This window comes from Raphanus sativus, chromosome 7 (assembly GCF_000801105.2).
Source record: "Raphanus sativus cultivar WK10039 chromosome 7, ASM80110v3, whole genome shotgun sequence".
Lineage (NCBI taxonomy): Eukaryota > Viridiplantae > Streptophyta > Magnoliopsida > Brassicales > Brassicaceae > Raphanus > Raphanus sativus.
The window spans coordinates 9,370,488-9,392,037 of NC_079517.1; the positions used below are offsets into that span (position 1 = coordinate 9,370,488).

The 21,550-nt window shown below is 32.4% G+C and overlaps 1 protein-coding gene and 1 long non-coding RNA gene across 2 annotated transcripts; one reads left to right on the plus strand and one right to left on the minus strand.

The window, feature by feature from the left end:
* Nucleotides 1-839: 839 nt before the first annotated feature.
* On the minus strand, nt 840-2,440 carry LOC108816285 (uncharacterized). The gene is made up of 6 exons (XR_001943816.2): nt 2,197-2,440; nt 1,894-1,951; nt 1,774-1,817; nt 1,533-1,613; nt 1,232-1,452; nt 840-1,148 (listed from the first exon to the last, which is right to left on the minus strand). It is a non-coding gene; the product is annotated as an uncharacterized LOC108816285 (long non-coding RNA).
* A 17,057-nt stretch (nt 2,441-19,497) lies between these two features.
* On the plus strand, nt 19,498-20,974 carry LOC108815303 (pentatricopeptide repeat-containing protein At1g29710, mitochondrial-like). Its single transcript, XM_018587946.2, has one exon. It carries the CDS (start codon nt 19,642-19,644, stop codon nt 20,917-20,919), a length of 1,278 nt encoding a protein of 425 aa, XP_018443448.1. The 5' UTR covers nt 19,498-19,641; the 3' UTR covers nt 20,920-20,974.
* The last annotated feature ends 576 nt before the right edge of the window (nt 20,975-21,550 follow it).

A 21,550-nucleotide genomic window follows, 5' to 3' on the forward strand; every position in this document is an offset into this window, starting at 1 on the left:
ATTGGACATAAAGGAAATTTGGTTTACTATTTGTTTTCTTAACATTGTTGAAATAATTACAAGATAACAAATTTATTGAATAGATCTTTGATCTGCCTTCTTAATATATTGATCTATGCATTATGTATGATTAATCAGGTTATAATTGAGGTCCCACCAAAAATACTTTAATGTCAATAGATTAACATCAAGTATAAAGTGTTGGCGTGATTGACGTTGAAATTAAGTATTTGTTTAGACATGGCAAGATCTTCCCGAATCTTACTAACTACAACCCTGATTTGATCATTAATTTTTTTAATGCTATGTTTACTTTATAAGTTTACTAGGGTCGGCCCACCCTTCGGGCGGGATGTAATATTTAAAAATTTTCAAAATAGTTATGACTTGTGTTATATAAAATTATATATATTAGTTAGGTTTTTACATGTTTTGGTAAATTTCATACAAAATTTAATAATGATGTCGCCATTAATCCGGGATTTTTATAACTATAACATAAGAGTTGTTTGTGCAGGAAATGTAAAAATTGAAAACAGAGTGCAGAGTGTCAAAATAATACTGATGGTAGTATTGGGAACGATGTTTGTTGATGAAATTTTTTTTTGTTTTAATTCATTTACTGTATCTAGATATAATTTATATAGTTTGTATATGTATTTTCATATGCTCGTTAGTTACCATTGATTTGTATCTATTTACATTATAATATTCTCAAATTGTATATTCGTTTTAGGAAAAGTTTAACTTATTTTTGTCATCAGAAAGGTTTAACTGATGTTAAACCAGTTTGGTTAATCCAATTCCATGGCTTGCGGTAATAGTACACGATCACACGGTTAACAATGAAAAATCTTTATATTACAGGCACCTCTCAGGTTTAAGTGTTTAATCAACGTTGGTTATTAAAAAATACAAATACTACCAGCATTTATATCTTCGTTTGGCTTCGGCGCTCGACTTAGAGTTCATCGCAAATTAAAAACGACATCTGTTGACAAAGCTACACTAAATCATTATGCTGCAAAGGCACATGAAGAAAAAGAAGGTGCCCTCATGTTTCTTTCAGGTTTCATTCTACTGATCGAAAGTTCCTTCTCCCAATTGTTGGATTTTATTGTTCTCTACATCCCCTCATGTACTTGAACCTGTAGAACAGTAACACAAATCGGTCTAAAGATATTAGGTATGGGCCGTATGGCTAAAGCTTAGTACAAAAGTATTCTATTACTTTTCCTTTTGCAGCCAAGTGAATGACAGCCTGATGAATTTTTGTGAATTTCTTCAGTTGTTCACGCCATCTCCATCAGTAAAAAGATAAATCAAGGAAAAAACCAACAAATGTAGCAGAAAGATTCTTCTCACATCCAAACTCTGACTTGCTTTTTCGCTTCTTCTCCCATCCAACATATGGTTACTCACCTCCAACACCCATCTCTATAACAATCCAACCTTAAAGAGAAAGTTTCAAATGTTAATATACACTTTAATGATGATGAACAGTGAAGTTTGCTTTCGAGAAAAGAACCTACCGTTAAGCAAGTTGTGATACAGATTAAGGACTGATGAGCGCTGAACTTTTCTTAAACACCCCACCAACGGCTTGTCCTAAGCTGCAGTCATATTGAGTTCACCATAACCATCAAGGCATCAAACAATGTCTTTCAAATAACTAATCATATAAAAACCAACAAAAAGTTTTTTATATACAAAAACAATAACAGCTAAGAATAGAATATGAAAGGCAATAAGGAGTTGATGTCTGTTTCTTACCTCTGACGCTTTGTAACATATGAGAATCGGATGGTTTTTTACATCTGCATATAAAAGAAAACATCTATTTTTAAGACATCCGAAACAGCATATAAAAGACGTGAGTGTTAGATTACTTACCAACTAAGGCTCTAGTTATATCCAAATTTGTATCTTTTGGCATAGGAGCTGGAGGGTCCTGCAAATCATAAACGATCCAGTTAAATAACAATAACTCAAAGAGCCTAAGAATGGAAGCTGGAAACAAATAAGTTGACTGAAGGATAATAATCACAATACCGTTCGCATATAGTAATAAATCAGATCAGTATGACTTTATATCTCTAAAAACAAAGAACTAAAGAGAAAAAAAAATTAATAACAGTAGGAAAAATCTAACACATAATGATTGATACATAAAATAAAACAGTAAAGATCACTCACGTTAAGATCGACCATGAGCAGATCCATGTGATCAGAAAAATATGAATATGAGTGAGATGTGTAGAAGAGAGATGTAGATAGCGATTCGCAGGGAAGAGATTGCAGCATATTTATACATGATCTTGCCGAGGAACAGCGCAAAAGATAATTTCGTAGTGGGATTGCGAATTAAGAAGTTTTAAGAAGAATAAAGCCAAACCACCGTTGCAGAAACTGGAACGTCGCCGATCTGAACGAAACGAAGAACACGAAGGCTTGTCTCCAAACCAATTAGGGTTTTATCGACACATGTGGTCGATGGGCCGCAAGAGGCGCGCGACATAGGCCCAACGTCAAGCCCGTAATTATGAGAATAACACATTAATGAAATGATGCGTTTCATACATGTCAAGCCAGGAGACTTCGAATTTGTGACCTGTCAGCTGACGTGTCAGCAGGAGAGAAACATCCTTTCTTTATAGTAATAGATATTGATAATCTGTGTAAGATTTAGCTTTTTAATGAAATTGGTCGTTCAAAAAAATTTATAACCACTGAAAACTATATAAAAATAGCTAATTAATTAACTAAGCCTCTACTTCCTTACCCCCTGAACTCATGCATGACCTTTGCTTTTACTTGTCACCATCTTGTCTTCTTCACACTTTGCGAGTTTGTGTTTAGTTTGACAAATGAATTAGCCTAAATCACTATTTTACTTTACGCCTACAATACAATTGATTGATTCATCTGAACTACCTTATTTTCCTTTTGTTTTCCTATCCTTTCATGTTTTTCCCCCTTTTTATAGCTGCAGCAAAATACCATCAGGATTTAATCAGTTCTTACGCAACCACGTACAAACGCCATATTCAGTTAGACGCAGTTGACACACAAACTATAGAAACGGATATGTAATTATGCATTATGGAAAAAAACCTATTTAAAAAAAAAAGAACTTAACATAAAGAGACATTTATGAGTTATTCTTACACACAAAGAAACTCTTGGCCAAGTGAGACACTTTAAATTAGAAATAGCAGGAAAATTATATTTTTTTCTACTCTATTAGGACCAGTTCTAAAAAGCGGTCCAGGTGGCCGTGCTTAGGCGTTAGGCATTACAAGATCGTACCGATTACTTTTTAAACCGTCTAAATAATTATAATATTGTAATAATAAATAATAAATAAACTATTATTCATAAATTATAATAATTAATATATTATAATATATTCTTATGAAAATAAATTTTATCACATATAAATAATATTTTTTACTATTATTTAGTATAAAACATTACATATATTTAATATATTGCTTTAAAATTTATAAACGCCTAAACCGCTTAACTAATAGCCTATGTGTCTGCTTAATCGTTCTAGATGTTAGGCGTTAGATCACCGCCTACTTAGCATCTAGCGCTTTTTTATTTTATTCAGTTTGTTTTTCATCTCTATTTTTGTACGTCAACCTGTTCTATATTCTTTCAGATTTTGTTGCAATTTCAGTGCTAAAACCCTGTAATACTTGTTTAACTATTTACAAAAATATATTTTGCTGATTAAATATCTTAAAATTACTTATATATATATTTCTTAAAATATGTGGAAATCTTAATTTACTTCAATGGTTATCCTTGTTCTCTCTCAAAATGAGATATACTCAAACTGAGTTTGTATTTTGCTCTAATAGTTTCCTTCGGTTTTATTAAAAACATATTTAAAATTTATTATATTATTACTATTTATTATTAATTTTAGAAATGATTAAAATTAAATATTTTATTTGAACTAAATCTTCACTATATTCATAAGTTTAGTTTCTAAGAAAATAATGATTTACACAAATAGATAATTGTATTATGAAATTATTAATAATTTTTTAAAAATATAAAACACAATATTGAATATTTTACATATAGAATTAAATTATACAAAAATTTAAAAACTAATTTAAAAATAAAAATCAAATTTGAAGGAATACTCATAAACTTTTATTCATAAACTCATTTTCCACTCAAAATGATACACCATTAGAATTGTTTTTCATTTTTGATGTTTTCTCTTAAAATGAGAGATCGTTGGAAATGGTTTTACAAGGGTTTACGGCCGCCTTCTTTAATAAACAAATTTTTTTCCTCACATCTAAAGAATTTTATTAATGGGTCCAAGCCCAATCCGCGAATTACAAAAAAAAGTCCGATAACAAAGGCATACATTAAAAACTAACTGGGCCTACAGGCCCAAACCCAAACTCTGAAAACCTCGACGCCACGCATCCAAATCACTCGCGAAAACACCCACGCATTGCGCCCTAACACCACGCGCACTACGCGTCTCCCACTCCCCCACCTCGAGATCCGAAACATCACATCAAGATTGAAACCATCGATGCTTGCCGGAGACGGCCACCGATTCGCCGGATCTCGCCGTGACTGGAGTGTCTGAAATCCTATTAGTCGTCTACTCTTCCACGGAGATCTTCACCGGCTTCTTACCGAGATCTCGACCAAGACACCGGCTTCATACCGTTCACATACCTTTAATAAACAAAATATCGGTCACAATTTTCCAAAAACCATTTTTGGTCTAGTGGACTACATCATTTTCTCATATGATCATATCCCAATTGTGGGTTCAAGTTTCCCCTCCTGCACGGCCACATTTTTTGTTTAGGCTTGTAGCTTTTAAATTTGTAGGACCGACTCTGGATCTTAGTTGAATTATCAGAACCTGTTACATTGCAATGTCGTATTTGGCTTCTTACCTAATCTTCACTTTACCAAGATTTTTGCCTCAATATTTAGTTCCTTTTATTTTCAAACTAGTGATATTCCGGCGCTACGCGCCGGGTTCATATGTTATACTTTTACATAAATATATAAATTATTATATGGTTTTAACAAATAAAATATATTAAATATGAAAATAAAAATATATTAAAAATGATATTTTCTGATCTTTATTGATAGTGGTTAATGACTTTGTTTGAAGTTGTTTAGTTCAAAGTGGAATAAGATAAGTGGTTGTTACTAATCGATTTAATAAAAATAGAATAAAAAAGCCGATAGTCATAAACAAAGTTGATGTTTTATATAGAAAATATATTTATATTATTAATTATTAAAGTAACTATATATGAACTATAAAACTTTTACTAATATATTTAGTTCAAATAATAGAAAGATGTAATACTGTTCAAATTTTATAAAATTTATAAAAAAAATATGGGTGAAGTGTCAATTTTTGATAAAATAATTGGTGAGTATCTAATATATATTTTTAAAATTACCATGTTGACTTTTGAAATATAGAATGCGAGTTGTATGTGTTACTTTAGTTTCAAGGTCTCTCAAAAAGATGTATCTTAAAATAAGAAACATAAAATTATTTTCTATATTAGTTTTGTTATAATGGAAGATTTTGTGTGTGTTATAACAAAATTCTTGTTTGTCCACCCTTATTTAGAAATATCAACTAATCTTAATATGAATCTAAATATGTTTTTTAGCTAAAAACTATAAATGGTTCCTAAACTCCTCTATTTAATGGACAACTTCTATTTTAACCAGAATGAAACAATTTCACCAAATCTTCCTAGTAAAAAATCAATTTGTTAATTAGTAAATGAGATGTTAGCATCTATAACGATTATAATAAAGACAATTTCTAACTATCTGTGTTATTCAGGCTTGCTGGCTTGTTGCATTTAGTAATGGTTTTGACAATAAATGGTTAGTGTGGTGCAAAGGATTAATGGTGAGGGTGGTGTGTGGTTTACTTCAATTTTAAATAACTTTAGCAACCAGACAACGTTTTTAAATTTCTCTCAGATCGGAAGTAATGATTTTTTTTTGTTTAGTTAAGTTTTAAGAGTATATTAATCATGTTCACGGTTTTTAAAATGTAAACACGGATAGCATGCATCAGGGAAGTTATTGGTTTCCTTGCATAGTGTAGCATGGGAAGATACCATAGAGTTTATGTGCCAATACCAATAGATCAAATGTTAGTCTTTTGGACTTGAATCGTCATCAGTTACTAAACATTATTAGAGTGGAATGAATGGAATTTCTAGATTGATTATATGGCGGTTACGTCGATTTCATTAAAGAAAGGGAATCGTAGAGGCTCCATTTTCCATCGTCAACATCAAATATAAAGAAATCCTATAAACCAATGTTTTGAATGTTTTAAATGTTTTTCAAACATAAAGTAATAGTATGGATATGTATTTATTTTATGTTTAAATTTTTTTGAAAATAATTAACTTCAGTTTCCATTTTTGTATTTTTATTTGACATACAAAATATTAAGAAATAGTTTAAAAGTATTTTTTAAAAATATGTAACATAAGAGTTATGAAATCTAAAGAAATAAATTAAACTTTCATAATAAATTAAACTTTCATAACAAAATTCATAATAAATTAAACTTTCAATCTAAATTAAAACATCATTGTAATAAATTGTAAGATTTACATCCAATATAAATTAAACTTTCATAACAAAATTCATAATAAATTAAACTTTCAATCTAAAATTAAAACATCATTGTAATAAATTGTAAGATTTACATCCAATCAAAACTTAATTAAACATACCAAATAATTCTTAATATTATTATAATACCTCATCCTAAACATAAATTATTTAAACCCATTTTCCGCGCGTAACGCGGACAAAGACTCTAGTAACAATTAATACCAAACACATTAAATAAAGTTGAGAAAAAATTTAATTATTAAAAGGAGAATGCCACATGACATTTTTTCCCCCAATAAGAAAAAAAACTCAACTTTATTAGTTAAGATATAAATTTTGTTTATGTCTATTTCGCTAAGGGATTTAAGTAGCGAAGAAAGACGTTAACATTCTAGAGAAACATTTAATGACTCTAGTTATTCATCAAAAAAATATCTTTTGTTAGTTCATCCGTTTCAAAATAAAAATTTCATACATATTAAGAAAATACGTAAACTCTTGATCATAAATACATTATTTTCCGTTATTAACTATTTTTTATAACTTTTAACCAATCAAAATTCACGAAACACAATTAATGTCTTTGATGTTTACAATTTATCATTATTACGTGCATTAAAATTGTAAAATATGTATCTTTTTTTAACGTCAGAATCGATTATTATCGATTAATTATGCTATTACAATGATGAGAATATTACAAAGACGATTTTACAGCCGACAATTCTACCACCATGTGAGAATACACGCCTGACTGCACCACTCTGAGCCGTCTTATGAGATCCATGTTCGATGGTACGCCTTACACCAAGCTGAAGATCTCCTGTAACATGTTTCTCCATAATCTACATAATTTTGTATTTTTTGGGGTTTGAACCCCAGACCTCCGGATGTAGAGCAATTAAACCCTTAGTAAAATATGTATCTTTTAAAAACAATTTTTTTTTCTAAACAATGGATCATTTTAAAACGGAACGAGTATTACTTTTTTCCGAAAAAGGGCATCAACTCTAGTTATTCATTATCTCCACTTTTCGTTTGACAAGCCTCTGTATATACTACCCTCTATCTTTGAAATTTATTTTAAAAAAAATTGACGGCCGGTACTCAGACATATGGTCCAATTCTCTGATCGAACTCAAAACATGTATTCAGAACCGGCCTTTAGGCCATGCCAAAATTGTCTTTAGTATAGCGGCAGAGTTTCAAAACTGAAGATTTCCAATTATCAACTCGACTTTAAATCTTTCTGGTACCATATTAGGTTTTTTAGTCTCAAAATCGCATAACCAGCTTTACATGTAATGTTCATGCATGTAATACTTCTTTGATGTTCATGGCGACAATCAAAGCGTATACAGAGTTATATTTAAATCCACGTACAAAGTACCTATAGCTATTGAAGGGTTGGATTACCCATCTTTGAAAAGACGTTACTAAATTTTTTAGTTTGAAATTTGAACTTATATGCTTATGGTTTCTCTCCTCTACCTTGAAACGATCATGAGTGTACAATATGAATTGCATACACAGTTTTTCTCTCTAGTTTTCGATTTATTACTAACACGAAAGTTTATAGTTGATATTAGCACCTAAACTTCGGACAAACAATATTTATGGAATGATTCTTCTCAACGATTGTTGAAAATAAGAACACTGTTGTACTAATACCATTTAGAATATTTCTTCGAGGTGGATCTTTATTCTCATTAATTAAATCCATGTTTGTTATGTCCGTATCGTTTCTTGCATGCTCTTATCTTTTTGGTGTCCATTTTTTTTGTAGGCTCATATGATTGGCCAGTTCTTGGATTCGTTCCAAGGCAACGTTGCGTCACTGAAATTTATTAATCTTTGCCAAAACCAAATAAAACTCGAATGAGACTATTTATATAAAATACAAAATATGTATACTAAATCTACGCTCTATCAATATGTGATCAAAAGTATGTCACAATTAAGAACAAGGTGAGATGATTTATTAGCTGACTCTTAAACGAATTTGCAATCAAGTGCACAGGAGGCAGAAGCTTGTTGGTTCCATCTCTGACCACAGCTAATAATCACCGCGGAATGCATCTAATAATCGCCAATGAGAAGTCCAAATGTTAAATCCACGTGTTCCTAAACGTCCCCATATACACAACAGCACCGTCTCCCCCATTGTTCGAGACGTCTTGGGGACGTTTCCTAGCCGTCCCAGTGAGGTCCCCGTTTCCAAAACGTCTCCGATATGTGAGACGGCTAGATGTAGACGTACACGTACCCGTGCACTCCTAAATGGATCTATAAGTCACCTTAGAGATTAAGAGTATAGCTATGGAATGTTAGTTCTTGCGATGGAAGAGAAAGAAACAAAACATCCACAAAAGACTCTGCATGTAACACAAGCTCAGTGTATTCTCCTTAATGGATCTATAAGGATCTTAAGAATAGACCGAATAAAGGCTTATAGAGAATATAATTACTAGTAAAGAAGAGGAGACTGTGAGGAAGATGACATTAGCGGGGTTTGTGGTGTATCTATTAGAGTGTACATAGCTGGTTTAGATGGTTTAGTATGGTTAAGTAGTTGGTTTAGTAATTAACATGATTTACAATTGTATTTAAGCTAACTCTTCCCTTGTTTACACTAATGAATATATTTTACACACAATCTCTTTCTCTCAAGGTTTATCACCCTGAGAGAATCTGAAAGTATCTAGTCTTCCCCACCAAACCACGGCCTACCCTCTGATGAACAAATTAATAATTGTTTTTTTACAATTACTTAAGAATTGTGTCTTTTCATTCTAAGAGCTGTGTCTTTTTTTTTTGTAACTGGTTTTGAGAGTTGTTGTGTCTTTTCATAAAAAAAGCTAAGATTAATTTTGTTTCCCAACATGCAACTATTGAAAATGTTTTAAAAGTAGTTAAAAATATTCCAATGTCTTTCTACATTTTTCAAGAAGCAAATATTATAAATATTTTTAAAAGTAGTTATAATATCTTAATAAGTGTATTTATTAGTTTTAAGAGTTGTATATAAGAGTTGTGTTTTTTCATGTAAAATGTTGTGTGTTTTTACTATAAAATATATGTCTTTTCATTTAAGAGTTGCAATTTTATTAAAGAATTTTTAAAAATCTATAAAAATATGTTTTAATATCAATAATGTGTATTTTCATCTAAGAGTTGCATTGGTTTTAAAAAATTGTTAAAAGGTATAAGGATGTATTTTTTCATCATAAAATTGCATTTGTTAAAAAAGAAGTCGTCAATATAGGTAGATACTATATTTATTTCTTTATCTAAAAAATTGTAAAAAAAAATAATTGTAACTTTTCATCCTAACAAAGTGCCTTTTCATCTTACAAATAACATTGCTTTAAGAAAAATATAAATATGTATCTTTTCATCTATTTTTCATTTTAAGAATTCTATTCATTTAAAAGAAGTTGTTAAAATGTTTAAGGATATGTCTTCATCTTAAACATTAAATTTGATAACAACAGTTGTAAAAATTTATTTAACAAGAAAAAGTTGTGAAAATGTCTAAAAAGATGTATATATTTTCTCCAAAAATATAAAAAGTTGAGTTTTCATCATAACTATGTGTCTTTCAATCTTTAAGATGGCATTGTCTTCAAAATATTGAAAATATATAAGTATATATTTTTCATTTTACCAATGTGACTTTTCTTTTCAAAAATTGCATTGGTTAAAAAGAAATTTAAAATGTATAAATATATGTCTTTTCATCCTAAAATTTGTATTTATTAAAAAAAGTTGTCAAATATAAAGATATATATTTTATCTATATAAGTGTCAAAGGTTGTAACTTCTCATCCTAACAGTGTGTCTTTTCCCACTCGCCCGAGACCAGCAAATAGTAATCAACAAAACTTTGATCCTCATCTCATAGTGGACTCTCTCATCAACACTACATCACGCACATGGAACTCACAAGTTATTCGGGATCAGGTGATTCCGGAGAACACAAAAATCATTGAGAGTTTGCTTCTGAGTCGAAATTTAATTGTGGATACCAATGGTTGGCGCATTTCACGAAAAATGGGAAATACACGGTTAAAACTGGTTATCAAGTGGAGAGAGTGTACCCGGATATTGATAAGGCGATTCCTTTTTACGGTCCATATACAACTGCTCTGAAGGTTTTTTGTTGGAAGATTCAGTGTCCACCAAAAATAAAGCATTTTCTTTGGCAAATAGTGACATGATGCATTTCGGTAAAAGAGAGACTGAGATCAAGAGGGTTTAAAAGGGATTTACATTGTGCAAGATGCAGAGCAGAAGTGGAATCAATAAATCATGTTTTCTTTGAATGCCCATTTCAAGTATGGGCTTTCTCACAAATTCCCTCAAATATTGCGGGTTTTCTTTCACAATCGATTTACGCAAATATGAACCACTTATTCTGGAGGATGTCTCCGCCAGTATCAAGTTACCAATTTTCTTGGATTTTATGGTATATCTGGAAAGGTCGGAACAATATGATTTTCAGCAACATCAACATAGACCCCATAAATATTCTTCAGCTGGCAGAAACTGAATCAAGAGTTTGGCTGGAGGTCCAGGCAACTATTCCACATAGGGCATCTACTGAGGGGGAAGGACCTCTTGATACTTTGCCAGATATATCAGGAAGGTGGTGTTTCACGGATGGTTCCTGGAAAGAAAGAGATTTATTCTTAGGACAAGGCTGCTATAGCACATTGGAAGGTTTTGATGGCTTGATGGGCGCGAGAAACACGAGAGCTAGTATTTCTTCCCTTCATTCAGAGGTGGATGCCTTTATCTGGGCGATGGAAAGTATGAAGAATCTACGACAGTTTTAGGTGACGTTTGCAACAGATTGTTCTGAATTAGTGAAGATGGTTTCGGAAACAGATGAATGACCTGCGTTTCCGACTTATCTAGAAGATATAAAACATTTGAAGCTGAGCTTTACTCACTCGGAGATAATCCATGTTCCAAGGACGCAAAATATAAAAGTGGACAGTCCTGCGCGCAGTGCGAAGATTCAACCGTTCTTCGTTGTTCATATAGATTCATAGTTACCTACTTGGTTTACAGGATCTTAATTGAGTCTATAGCATCGATGACAAAAAGAACAGTGTGTCTTTTTCATCTTAAAAATGACTTTTTTTAAATGATGTCAAAATATACAGGTATGTATCTTTTCATATTAACGATGTATTTTTTCACTTTAGAATTGCATTTAGTCTTAAAAAAGTTGTTAAAATATATAAATATATGTCTTTTTGTCTTAAAAATTGCTTTTGTTAAAAAGAAGTTGTCTTAAAGATATTGTTGTGACTGCTGGTGATATAATTTCGGGAAATTTGGGAAAAGGGAACAAAACAACTATGAATTTGTTCCCTTAGAATTAAAACCAAAATAATTGTCCCTATAGTACAAACAATAATGTAAATACCGTTTAATCCTTTCTGTTAATTTCCAAATACAATTATTAAAAAATTAAAAAGAAAACAGAAAGTATCAGAAACATGTCGTCTACTAGGATTCTTCTTTCTCTCCAACGAAGAGGCCATTAGGTTTCTCCATCAACACCTTCTCCGCCGTATTAGTTCTTCGGAGACCTTTAAGTCATCGTCACATCTCTCTGTTGTCCTTCTTCTTTCTCTTTTCCTCTCTAAACACCAGAAATTAGAATCTCTTTGTAATCTCCGGCTACAATTGAAGTTGTTCAAGCTCGGGAGAAGCTTCTTGTCGCTGATTAAGAACAAATAGGTGTTTGATTTTCATCTTGGTTCTTCTTTCCCCAAAATTGAAGGTAGGGTTTTGAGATCCCTTTTTCGATTTTGATTTTTTTTTTTGATTTTGTTGATGTGCATGTGTATTAGTAAAAGATTGAATAGAGTAGAAACGCAAATTAATGGCTCACAGTGTATATTTTTGAGATTCTTCTGTGTACAATTTAACATGTTAAGTTAGAATTGTTGTGGAATACCATTATCATTCGGGGTTCTGATGCCTAAGTGACTGGTAAGGAGTTGGATTATTGATTATTTTGAAGGAGAAACTCTTGGTTTAGTTACGTATTAAGTCATTGTTCCCCCTTATAGTGGTTTGACACCTAAGTGTGATGTGCTTCTAATGTGACCTCAACTATAGCTCAATGAGTTCTGGCCTTGTTGTTTCTACTCACCATAGTTATTATTTTTCTTTTGCTGGAGTTGTTTACCGACTGGACTAGCAAAAAAAAAAGATCCAGAACTCCTTTGATGGTGTTGGAGATGCTTGTGACGTTGCAATTTTGGGTTAGATGACTAATGGTTGGTTGCATATAATTTTGTTTGTGCTTATCTATGGTAGAAAGGGGCTTAGAGTTGACTCTTCTGAATTGTATATTTGTTAAGACCTGTTGCAAAATTTTGTGATACCAAGTTAATGAGTTTCTTGAAGAACTATTGTCTGATATGTCTTTGCTATGTATGCTAATATCATGAGAGAAGTGATACTAACATGTGGATTTGTTCTCAGGAGGCTTGCTGCCCATGCTTCTCAAAATTAATAAGATAAGGACGAGGAAGAAGAGAGACTCATGTTACAAAAGGCTAGAGAACTCGACGAATTTGATCAGCAAAATATCATTTCTTTTAGTTATTCTTATATATATGATCCTTAACTCTATTATTTAGCATTGGATTTAAATCTCTTATTTAGCATTGAATCTCTTTTTAGGTTTCATACACAATAACAAACAAAGGCATACATGATATGAATTTAAATGGTCTTATTTGACTTTCTTATTAAAAGGTTATTTTAGGAATTTTTTTTTAAAATAAAAATGTAGAAGGGGAGAATCGAACACTTCACCTGGGTATTTATAACTACAACATAAACCACTTACACTACTTGAAACTATTGAGATTAGTGGCTGATTAGAAACTTAAATAAAATAGGGATGTAAATTTACATCTATCAAAATCGTGGTTGGCAAGAAAAATTAAAATTTAGGGAACAATTTTTTTTTTAAAAGGGAAATAAATAAGATTTAATAGATTTAGGTAATATTTTTTGACAGTTATTTCCTAGATTTTCGGATTCTGTTAAAAATCCGGTAGAACGAACTTACTACAACCCGTAGAATATGGATGACATGGTAGAACGAGTATACAGAGAACGTAGACAAACGAGAGGTAGGAAGAAAGTATATTCTTCAGAGGAAGACATAAGAACATTTATTAGGGCTTACTATCTATGATTTTCGCAGAAAGTAGTATATAATGTAGATTATGTATTCTACGTTTGTAGACTCAACTGTTTTTGGTGTATTTAGCAGTCTACTATGGGTAGATCGTTGTGGCTGTAGTAGAATGCATATTATGAAACGCCGTAGATGGTAGATCTGATATAATAACAACTTTACCTCATTTTTCAAGTTGTTATTCCAAATATGTTTTTATAAAACTAATATTTTTCATAAATGCACATAATTAAGTACTTCATTTTTCATATCTTTGTAAATTATTTTGTGTTGTAAATTGTTTTATATGAATTTTTAAACTTTTGAAAGGTAGTGAAAGTTCAAAAATGGAAAAAATTGAAATCATTCTAAGGAGACAAAGTATTACTTGTTTTGTTCTTTTTTCCCAAATTTTCCGAAAACAGTAACAATCTCAAATAGACGAGAAAATGTAGAGTCTCATTGTTAAACGATTTTTGAAGGAACACGTATAAACATAGAATCCTATTTATTATTTTTATATTGTAGCCTAAGTTTTTAAAATTTAATTAGAAACAGTCAAACAGATAGACTTCTAGAGTACTCCTATTTCAATACCATCTTGACTTCAAAATAACTATTTACTAATCCAACAGAAATCATCATGTCTTCAAAAAGGTAAATTCATAATTTTTCAACTTAGTTGATTTTATTTAATTATTGTGTTAAGTTTAATGTAAGAATTTTTTAAATAAAAAATTTCCCAGAAACTCAAAGTTATATTATAAATGTGAAAGGTCATTTCAACATAAGTCAACATATATCTATTAAGATATCCAAACTCTTTAATATTCTTTCTAAAAAATGAAGCAAGTAAATAAATATATTTAAATTATTATTGTTTTACCAACATAGAAATAGTAATTGTTTTCAAAAGTATGAACTAATTATTATAATACTATTTCTTAAATAGGAAAAAATATTTAAATATCATGAAAAAATAATCAAAATTTATCCCTGTTCGAAACTACGCTAGGCGCTAGTCGGGCGGCGAGTTTGGGCCTAGCGAGTTACCAAAAAATCGGGGAGTACTCGGAAATTACGCGGGGCCTAGTTTTAAATATAATTTAATATATTTATAATATGTTTAGTTAATTTTAAACATGATGACACAAGTTCTTATATATAATTATAACTTTTTAAGATAATTTTTTGAAACGATCTCCTTTAAATTTATCGAACATTTAGATTTGAGCATGTTTGATACGAGAAAATCCCTAATGTAGTATATATGTGTTTGTTTTGGGTTAGATAACTAATTGTAACTATTTAGTAATCAATAATTATACAAATCTAGTAAAAATAATCAATCGTATTTCAGCTTTAAAAAAAAAAAAAAAAAAAAATTAGGCGGTCAACGCGGGATTAGGCGGGAATTAGGCGGTCAACGCGGGAATTAGGCGGTCAAACGCGGGTCAACGCCTGGATTCACCGATTTGGCCCAACTCGCCGCGGCCACTCACCGAATAGCGCCTAGGCGGCCGCCTAGACGGCTAGGCGGCCGCGTTTTTGAACAGGGAAATTTATTCAAGAAGTGATTGACGCAATATATTATGTGAAAATTGTAAGCATAAACTTTAAAATGGAGATGCAATTGTATGTAATATTTTCTGATAAAAATACAACCGAAACATTAAGGTTTATATAAATATATCTTTAAATACTTTGTAAATCATATTTTAATTATCAAGATTAAGCATGATTATTTATATAAGTTAACTATTTAATAGCCATAGAGAATTATAAACTATAGATTGTAACATATATTTTTATACAAAATGAATTCCCGTGCGATATTGCAGAGGTTATTTACCTAGTAATAATTAATAAATATGTAAATATTGTAACACCTTCTTTTCCAATTCCACGGTGGTCGTAGACTATCAATACTCCCCTTTCACCTTGTTCCGGTCCATTATTTTTTGGATATCGTAAGCTAATATTTTTGTAAGAAAATAATTCATATTTTTTAGTTTCTTGATTTCAAAGTACTGAAATCGAGTTATGTAATATCAACAGCATTATATTTTAATTATGTTTTATCTGATATTGTATATATATTTATAATATAAATCACGTTAAAGTTTTATAAACTAATCCAATTTCATCAATGATTGGCAAACATAATTTTATGAAATTAACTACATAGAAATATTAGTGAATGTTATAAACATTTCTCCATGTAGTCAATCAAAATAGAATTTATATTTTAACTAGGTAAGAAACCTCCGCGATATCGCGAGAGAACTCATTTTATAAAAATAAATATATTATCATTTATAATTTTTATTTTTATATAAAAGTTTTTTCTTTTTGTTTTAAAGAAACTACACTTCTCACAACATAAATTTCATGTCTATATTCCTCTTGTACTTTTACTAAGAATGTATATTTGTTTAATTTAGATAATAACTAAAATATAAATATGTTAATACCAATAAAAATATAACTGTTGTAGGCAACTTGTTCTAAAATTCAGAATATTACTTAATATTTTGAAACTAATTAAAACACCTTTTAAATCTAATCATCTACTAAATTAATAGGATAAATTATAATGACATGTAAAACATTCATTAATTTTTGAAGCTATGTAAGAATATACATGTATTATCGATAATGTGATGCATTGTAACTTTAAGGGATCTTTGTTCAGTAACATGTTTGTCTCATCAAATCACACATGCATTTTTTTTTTTCTCAATATATATGTCTTAATATAAAAGACTAATGGTTGCAAATTTTGACAACCAAACATTACAATGATTGGTTGGTGATTGCGGTTAACAAAAATACAAATAAGAATACAAATATTATTATTGTCAAAATAATTACAAATTATATTTATATACAAATATTAACAAAATTTTTAATATGACAAAACTAAAGAAAAATATGCCCTCTAAAACTGGATGCCTTGAGCGGTTGGTTGGGTGACACTCTGGAATTAGCTTCGACAATGCCCACGTGATTGCCGTGTTTGGTCTTTTGGTGACATCTGCTTTCCTAGGTGATGTTCGTTAATTACATCCTTTTTGACGTGCACGGACTCACAGGTGCCTGCAACATCCGTTGATTTTCCTTTTCATTATTGCACATCATCACGTTTAAGGGCACTTGTGATCTGAGCAAATATGGATCTCCATTCTCAACGCTGTCTTCACCATTCCCTGTCTCTACCAACATTATTTTCAGATCTTTACCCGAACACTGATGGCCCTTATCATCTTTGGCACCGCATCGATAACAGATTCCCTTGGCTTTCTTCTCTTCAACCTCTTTGAAAGTCATTGTATGAACCAAAGATGGTGAATACTTGTCTCTTAGAATAGCTATGTTTTTATTCTCGATCTTCTGCGCCATCTCCTTTAGTCGTGACAGCCCAGTAGAGCAAAATAGCTTGACTTCTTCAGCAATTTCTGGTTTTAGACCATTTAAGAAAGCTTCCTCCAAAAACTCTTGTGGTAGTTCTTGTGATGTTGCTGTTATTTCTTCAAACTGTCGACGGTACTCTGCTACTAGCTTGATCTGCTTCAGATTCATCAAACGAGCGTAGGGAGATCCTCTCTGTCCACTCCCAAAGCGCAAGAGCAGCCTCTGTTTGAAGTCCCCCATGTCAACATTGGCTGTTGAGATTCTTCACTTAGAAACCAAATCAAAGCCTCCGGACATACTATAAAACGCTGTCTCCTTCTTTTCTTCTTCAGTAGAGCTGTAAAAAAGGAAGTACCTTTCAGCTTCTAACACCCACCCTTCGGGGTTTTCTCCGTGAACACAGAGATATCCACCTGACGGGTTGGAGCTTCTCTCTCTTGAGAAAAGTGTTCCCTTCAGATGCTTTTGAAGTATGTCTGTCTGGTTCCACACACGTTTTCTTTTTTGCTGCCGTTTTACTAGTTTCATCTTCTTCTTGATTCTTGTTCATGATCAATGCTACTTTACCATTAAGTATTTCAATGGCTCGCATCACCTCCATCAACGTCGGCTCCGTAGAAACATGTTCGTTTGAAGACGTATGCTTCTCTTTGTGTTCGAGACCCAATTGCGGTTCTCCCGCTGCCATGCTTCGTCGGTTCATCACCTTGGTTACGTTAGTTATTCGAGATACTGTAAAACTTCAATTCGTTTATTTGAGGAAACAACAAATACTTTTCTTTGATCTCTTAATGGATGATCTTGTTAGAATCAAAGGTCTGATCCTTATATAGGAGTAACCTTTGGTATGTAAGCATTACATAAAAGGAAATTTTAGTAATAAGTAAAGTTGTCCAAAAGAAAAAGGAAAGTAAATGCCACACTTTCCTTTTTTCCTTTCTTCTAAGACTGTACACGTGTACAATCCTTAAAGTTTGTGGACCCCATTTATTGTTTGGTTTATTTTAAGTTTGACATGGTTGTGGTTTTGTCCGGTCTAATATAATTGTAGTTTAATCTGATTGTGGCTTTCGCGTTTGGTTTTATTAATGATTAAAACGTTGCGTTTTGGTTTTCATCGATTAAAACGTTTCGGTGTTGTCTTAATGGGCCTTATTGCAACAACCTACGAGAAAGGGAAGATGTGAAGCCAGAGAATCCGGGATACTATGCAGCTGCTGGTTTGTGGAGTAAGCTTTTCCTTAAGTGAGGGGACATGCACGAGGGACTAAGACCATCTTTACTGGAGTGACTTGGGGAGTCCCTTAAAGGGAGAGAGACCACGAAACGCAGAGACCGAGGAAGAAAGAGAAGGGAAAATCCCTTAATTAAAGGACATCCCTTAACCGTTTCCCGACCAAACAAAAAAAAAAAAAAAAAAAAGCTTAAGTCCCTTAACGGAGGGACTTCCCCAAGTCACTCTAATAATGATGCTCTAAGGTGAGTGAAAAGGGCCCCTGGGAGTGCTTGGATTGAGTCATTGACCACAGGCTATGTGTTTGCACTGTTCTCTGTTGGTAGACACATCATAGCCCTCAAGCATAATTTAAACAGTGAAAGCATAATTTTGGGTTGGAAAAAAGAAAAAAAAAATCGAAGCTTCACAAATCTAAACAATTAAGCATAAGTTTGGGTACGAGGGGACAAGATTAAAAAAATGAAACGACGCAAATCTGGATTTCTAGGTTCAAATGACACTATAAACCAACAAAATCAGAATCAAAACTTCACAAATCTATACATGGATAAAGAGCTTAGAACCAGAATCGGAACAAATAAGGGATGGATTTTGAAGAAACTAACCTCGCATTTCTTGAACTCAAAGTAGACATGAATGATAAAGATGGTGGGTTTCGGAAGACGGAGAAAGTCAGAGTGTTTGTGAGAATATAGGGTTCTTAGAAATCGCTGCAAGAGGGATGGTTTGAGAAAGATTTAGTATTTTGAAATTTGGAAATAGATATTTTGAGAGGAACTAAGGTTTAGAGATTGGTAAAAGAGGGGTTTGGTATGATTGGTAAGAGAGTCGATTCTCTCCTCTTCCTTTAGTTAGATGACATATATGTCTTTCACTCACCAGAAAGGTTGTCACAAGTAGAATGTGGCTTGAGATGAAATAGCAAAGTCATAAAGTGCTTTAGAGAGTAAAAACATCATTATTACCAATTGGGAAATTATAACCACTTTTGGTAGTATGTGTTAAAAAAAAGCCACTTTTGGTAATAAAATATCATCGTATCCAAGTGCGAACTCTTATTTTAGGTTATTCGGCTCTGACAGTTTTCGCCGGCAGACGTCTTTGACCAGCGTTCGTAATGGTGCTATTATGGTGCGGAAAACTCAAACTTTCAAAACCATACCTAGCTTTGGCAACGCAGACAGGAAGCCGCTGGCTTAGTTCACGTGGATCCCTCTCTCATCACCATCATGATAATTATCATAGCATGATAAGCAATGGCAAGTCGAAGATCATCACTAGGCTTGAACAACACGTAACCTGGCACACATGGACACAAAATCCAATCGTAGGACAAAACAGAACAGTTTCTTCAATTACTGGTCAGGATGTTTCTGTTCAGAAATTCGATGAGTTTTGCAAGCATGGTAATTTTAGAGAAGCTATAGAGGTTCTACTTTACTTGCAGGATCGTGGTTACGCTATTGGTATGAGTAGACTTTTAAGGTTAGCGAAACTACGTGATAAACCAGAAGCTATAGAAGAAGCAAAGTTTGTCAAGCTGTTCCACGAGATGTCTGTGAAGAATCCGGAGACTTGGTGTGTTATGATGAGGTGTTTAGTCAGCAACGGTTATGGTGACGAAGCCATCGGTTTATTCACTCGTTTCAAACAAGAAGGAAACAAACCAGATGGAGAGATATTCAAAGAAGTCTTCTCTGCATATACTTTGACCGGAGATATTAAGAATGGATTACTACAGTTTGAAGCCATGCAAAGAGACTACGGAATCGAACCTTCCATGGAACATTATAATAGTGTTACCAAAATGCTGGCAACTTCTGGTCACTTGGACGAGGCACTCAGCTTTATTGAGAAAATGCCAGTGGAGCCAAGTGTTGACGTGTGGGAGACGCTAATGAATCTTTCTAGGGTTCATGGAGATGTGGAGCTTGGAGATAGATGTGCTGAGATGGTTGATAAGTTAGATGCCACCAGATTAGACAAAGTGTCAAGTGTAGGCCTTTTGGCAAAATTGAATTATATATATGGAACAAAAGCTACTTCACATCCAGAAACGGATTCGATCTACGAGACGCTAAAGAGTCTGCACTTACAAATGCTAGAAATGGGTTATGTTCCTAGCACTAAAGAGTGGCGTAACGAACGCGTGGTGAAGGAGAATAGGGAAGAATGGACTTTTGGATACAAAGAGGAAGTCACGATTGTTAAGAAGCTTCTTGACTCGAGGCCTCGATCTCCGGTCACTGTGATAAGTAATTTTCGCATTTGCCAAGATTGCCACGATGCATTGAAGTTTATGTCAAAGATAACTGGCAGAGAGCTGATTAAGCGAGATTCAAAGAGATTTCACCGCTTCAGTAAAGGCATCTGCTCGTGCAACGATTACTGGTGAGCTTACTGATCGTTTCCCTCTGCTTAGATGTTTTATTTAATTACTACTGGTATTCCGGCGCGTAACATATGTTTATTTTCTAATAAATTTAAATTTATTTTTGTTCCATTTGATAGTGTTTAGCAACAGTAGTGTCTTAATTTATTCTGAAATTGTTTAGATCAAAGAAAAATAATATAAATGGTTCACTGATCGAATCAAAGTATATTATCTTAGATAGAGAGGAAAAATACCCGAGTTTACTTTGAGGGACTTCCAAATACTTGGAAATAATGTATACGATAATGATGTTTGCTTTTTAATAATGTTTTGCGCTATGAATTGCTTTGAAGAGGTGAACTTGAAAAAGAATCAGATGTCGTAGGAGTTATTTTGTTTATCTGAACATCAAAAATAGCGAAGAGCATTACCTTATCAAATTTATTGCGTTTAGAAGGTAATGGTTATATGATTATTTTTCAAATATTAATTAATATGATTTAAGTTAAACTCTATATCTAGAATCAGCTGTGTTCTCTCGAGGTGCAACGAAAACGAACGTGTAAGCTTGGACAGTCTCGGTCCCATTAGTGCACAACATTTCCATTTTTTTTGTTTTAATCCTTACTCCTGAGGGTCAAAGACATAATTA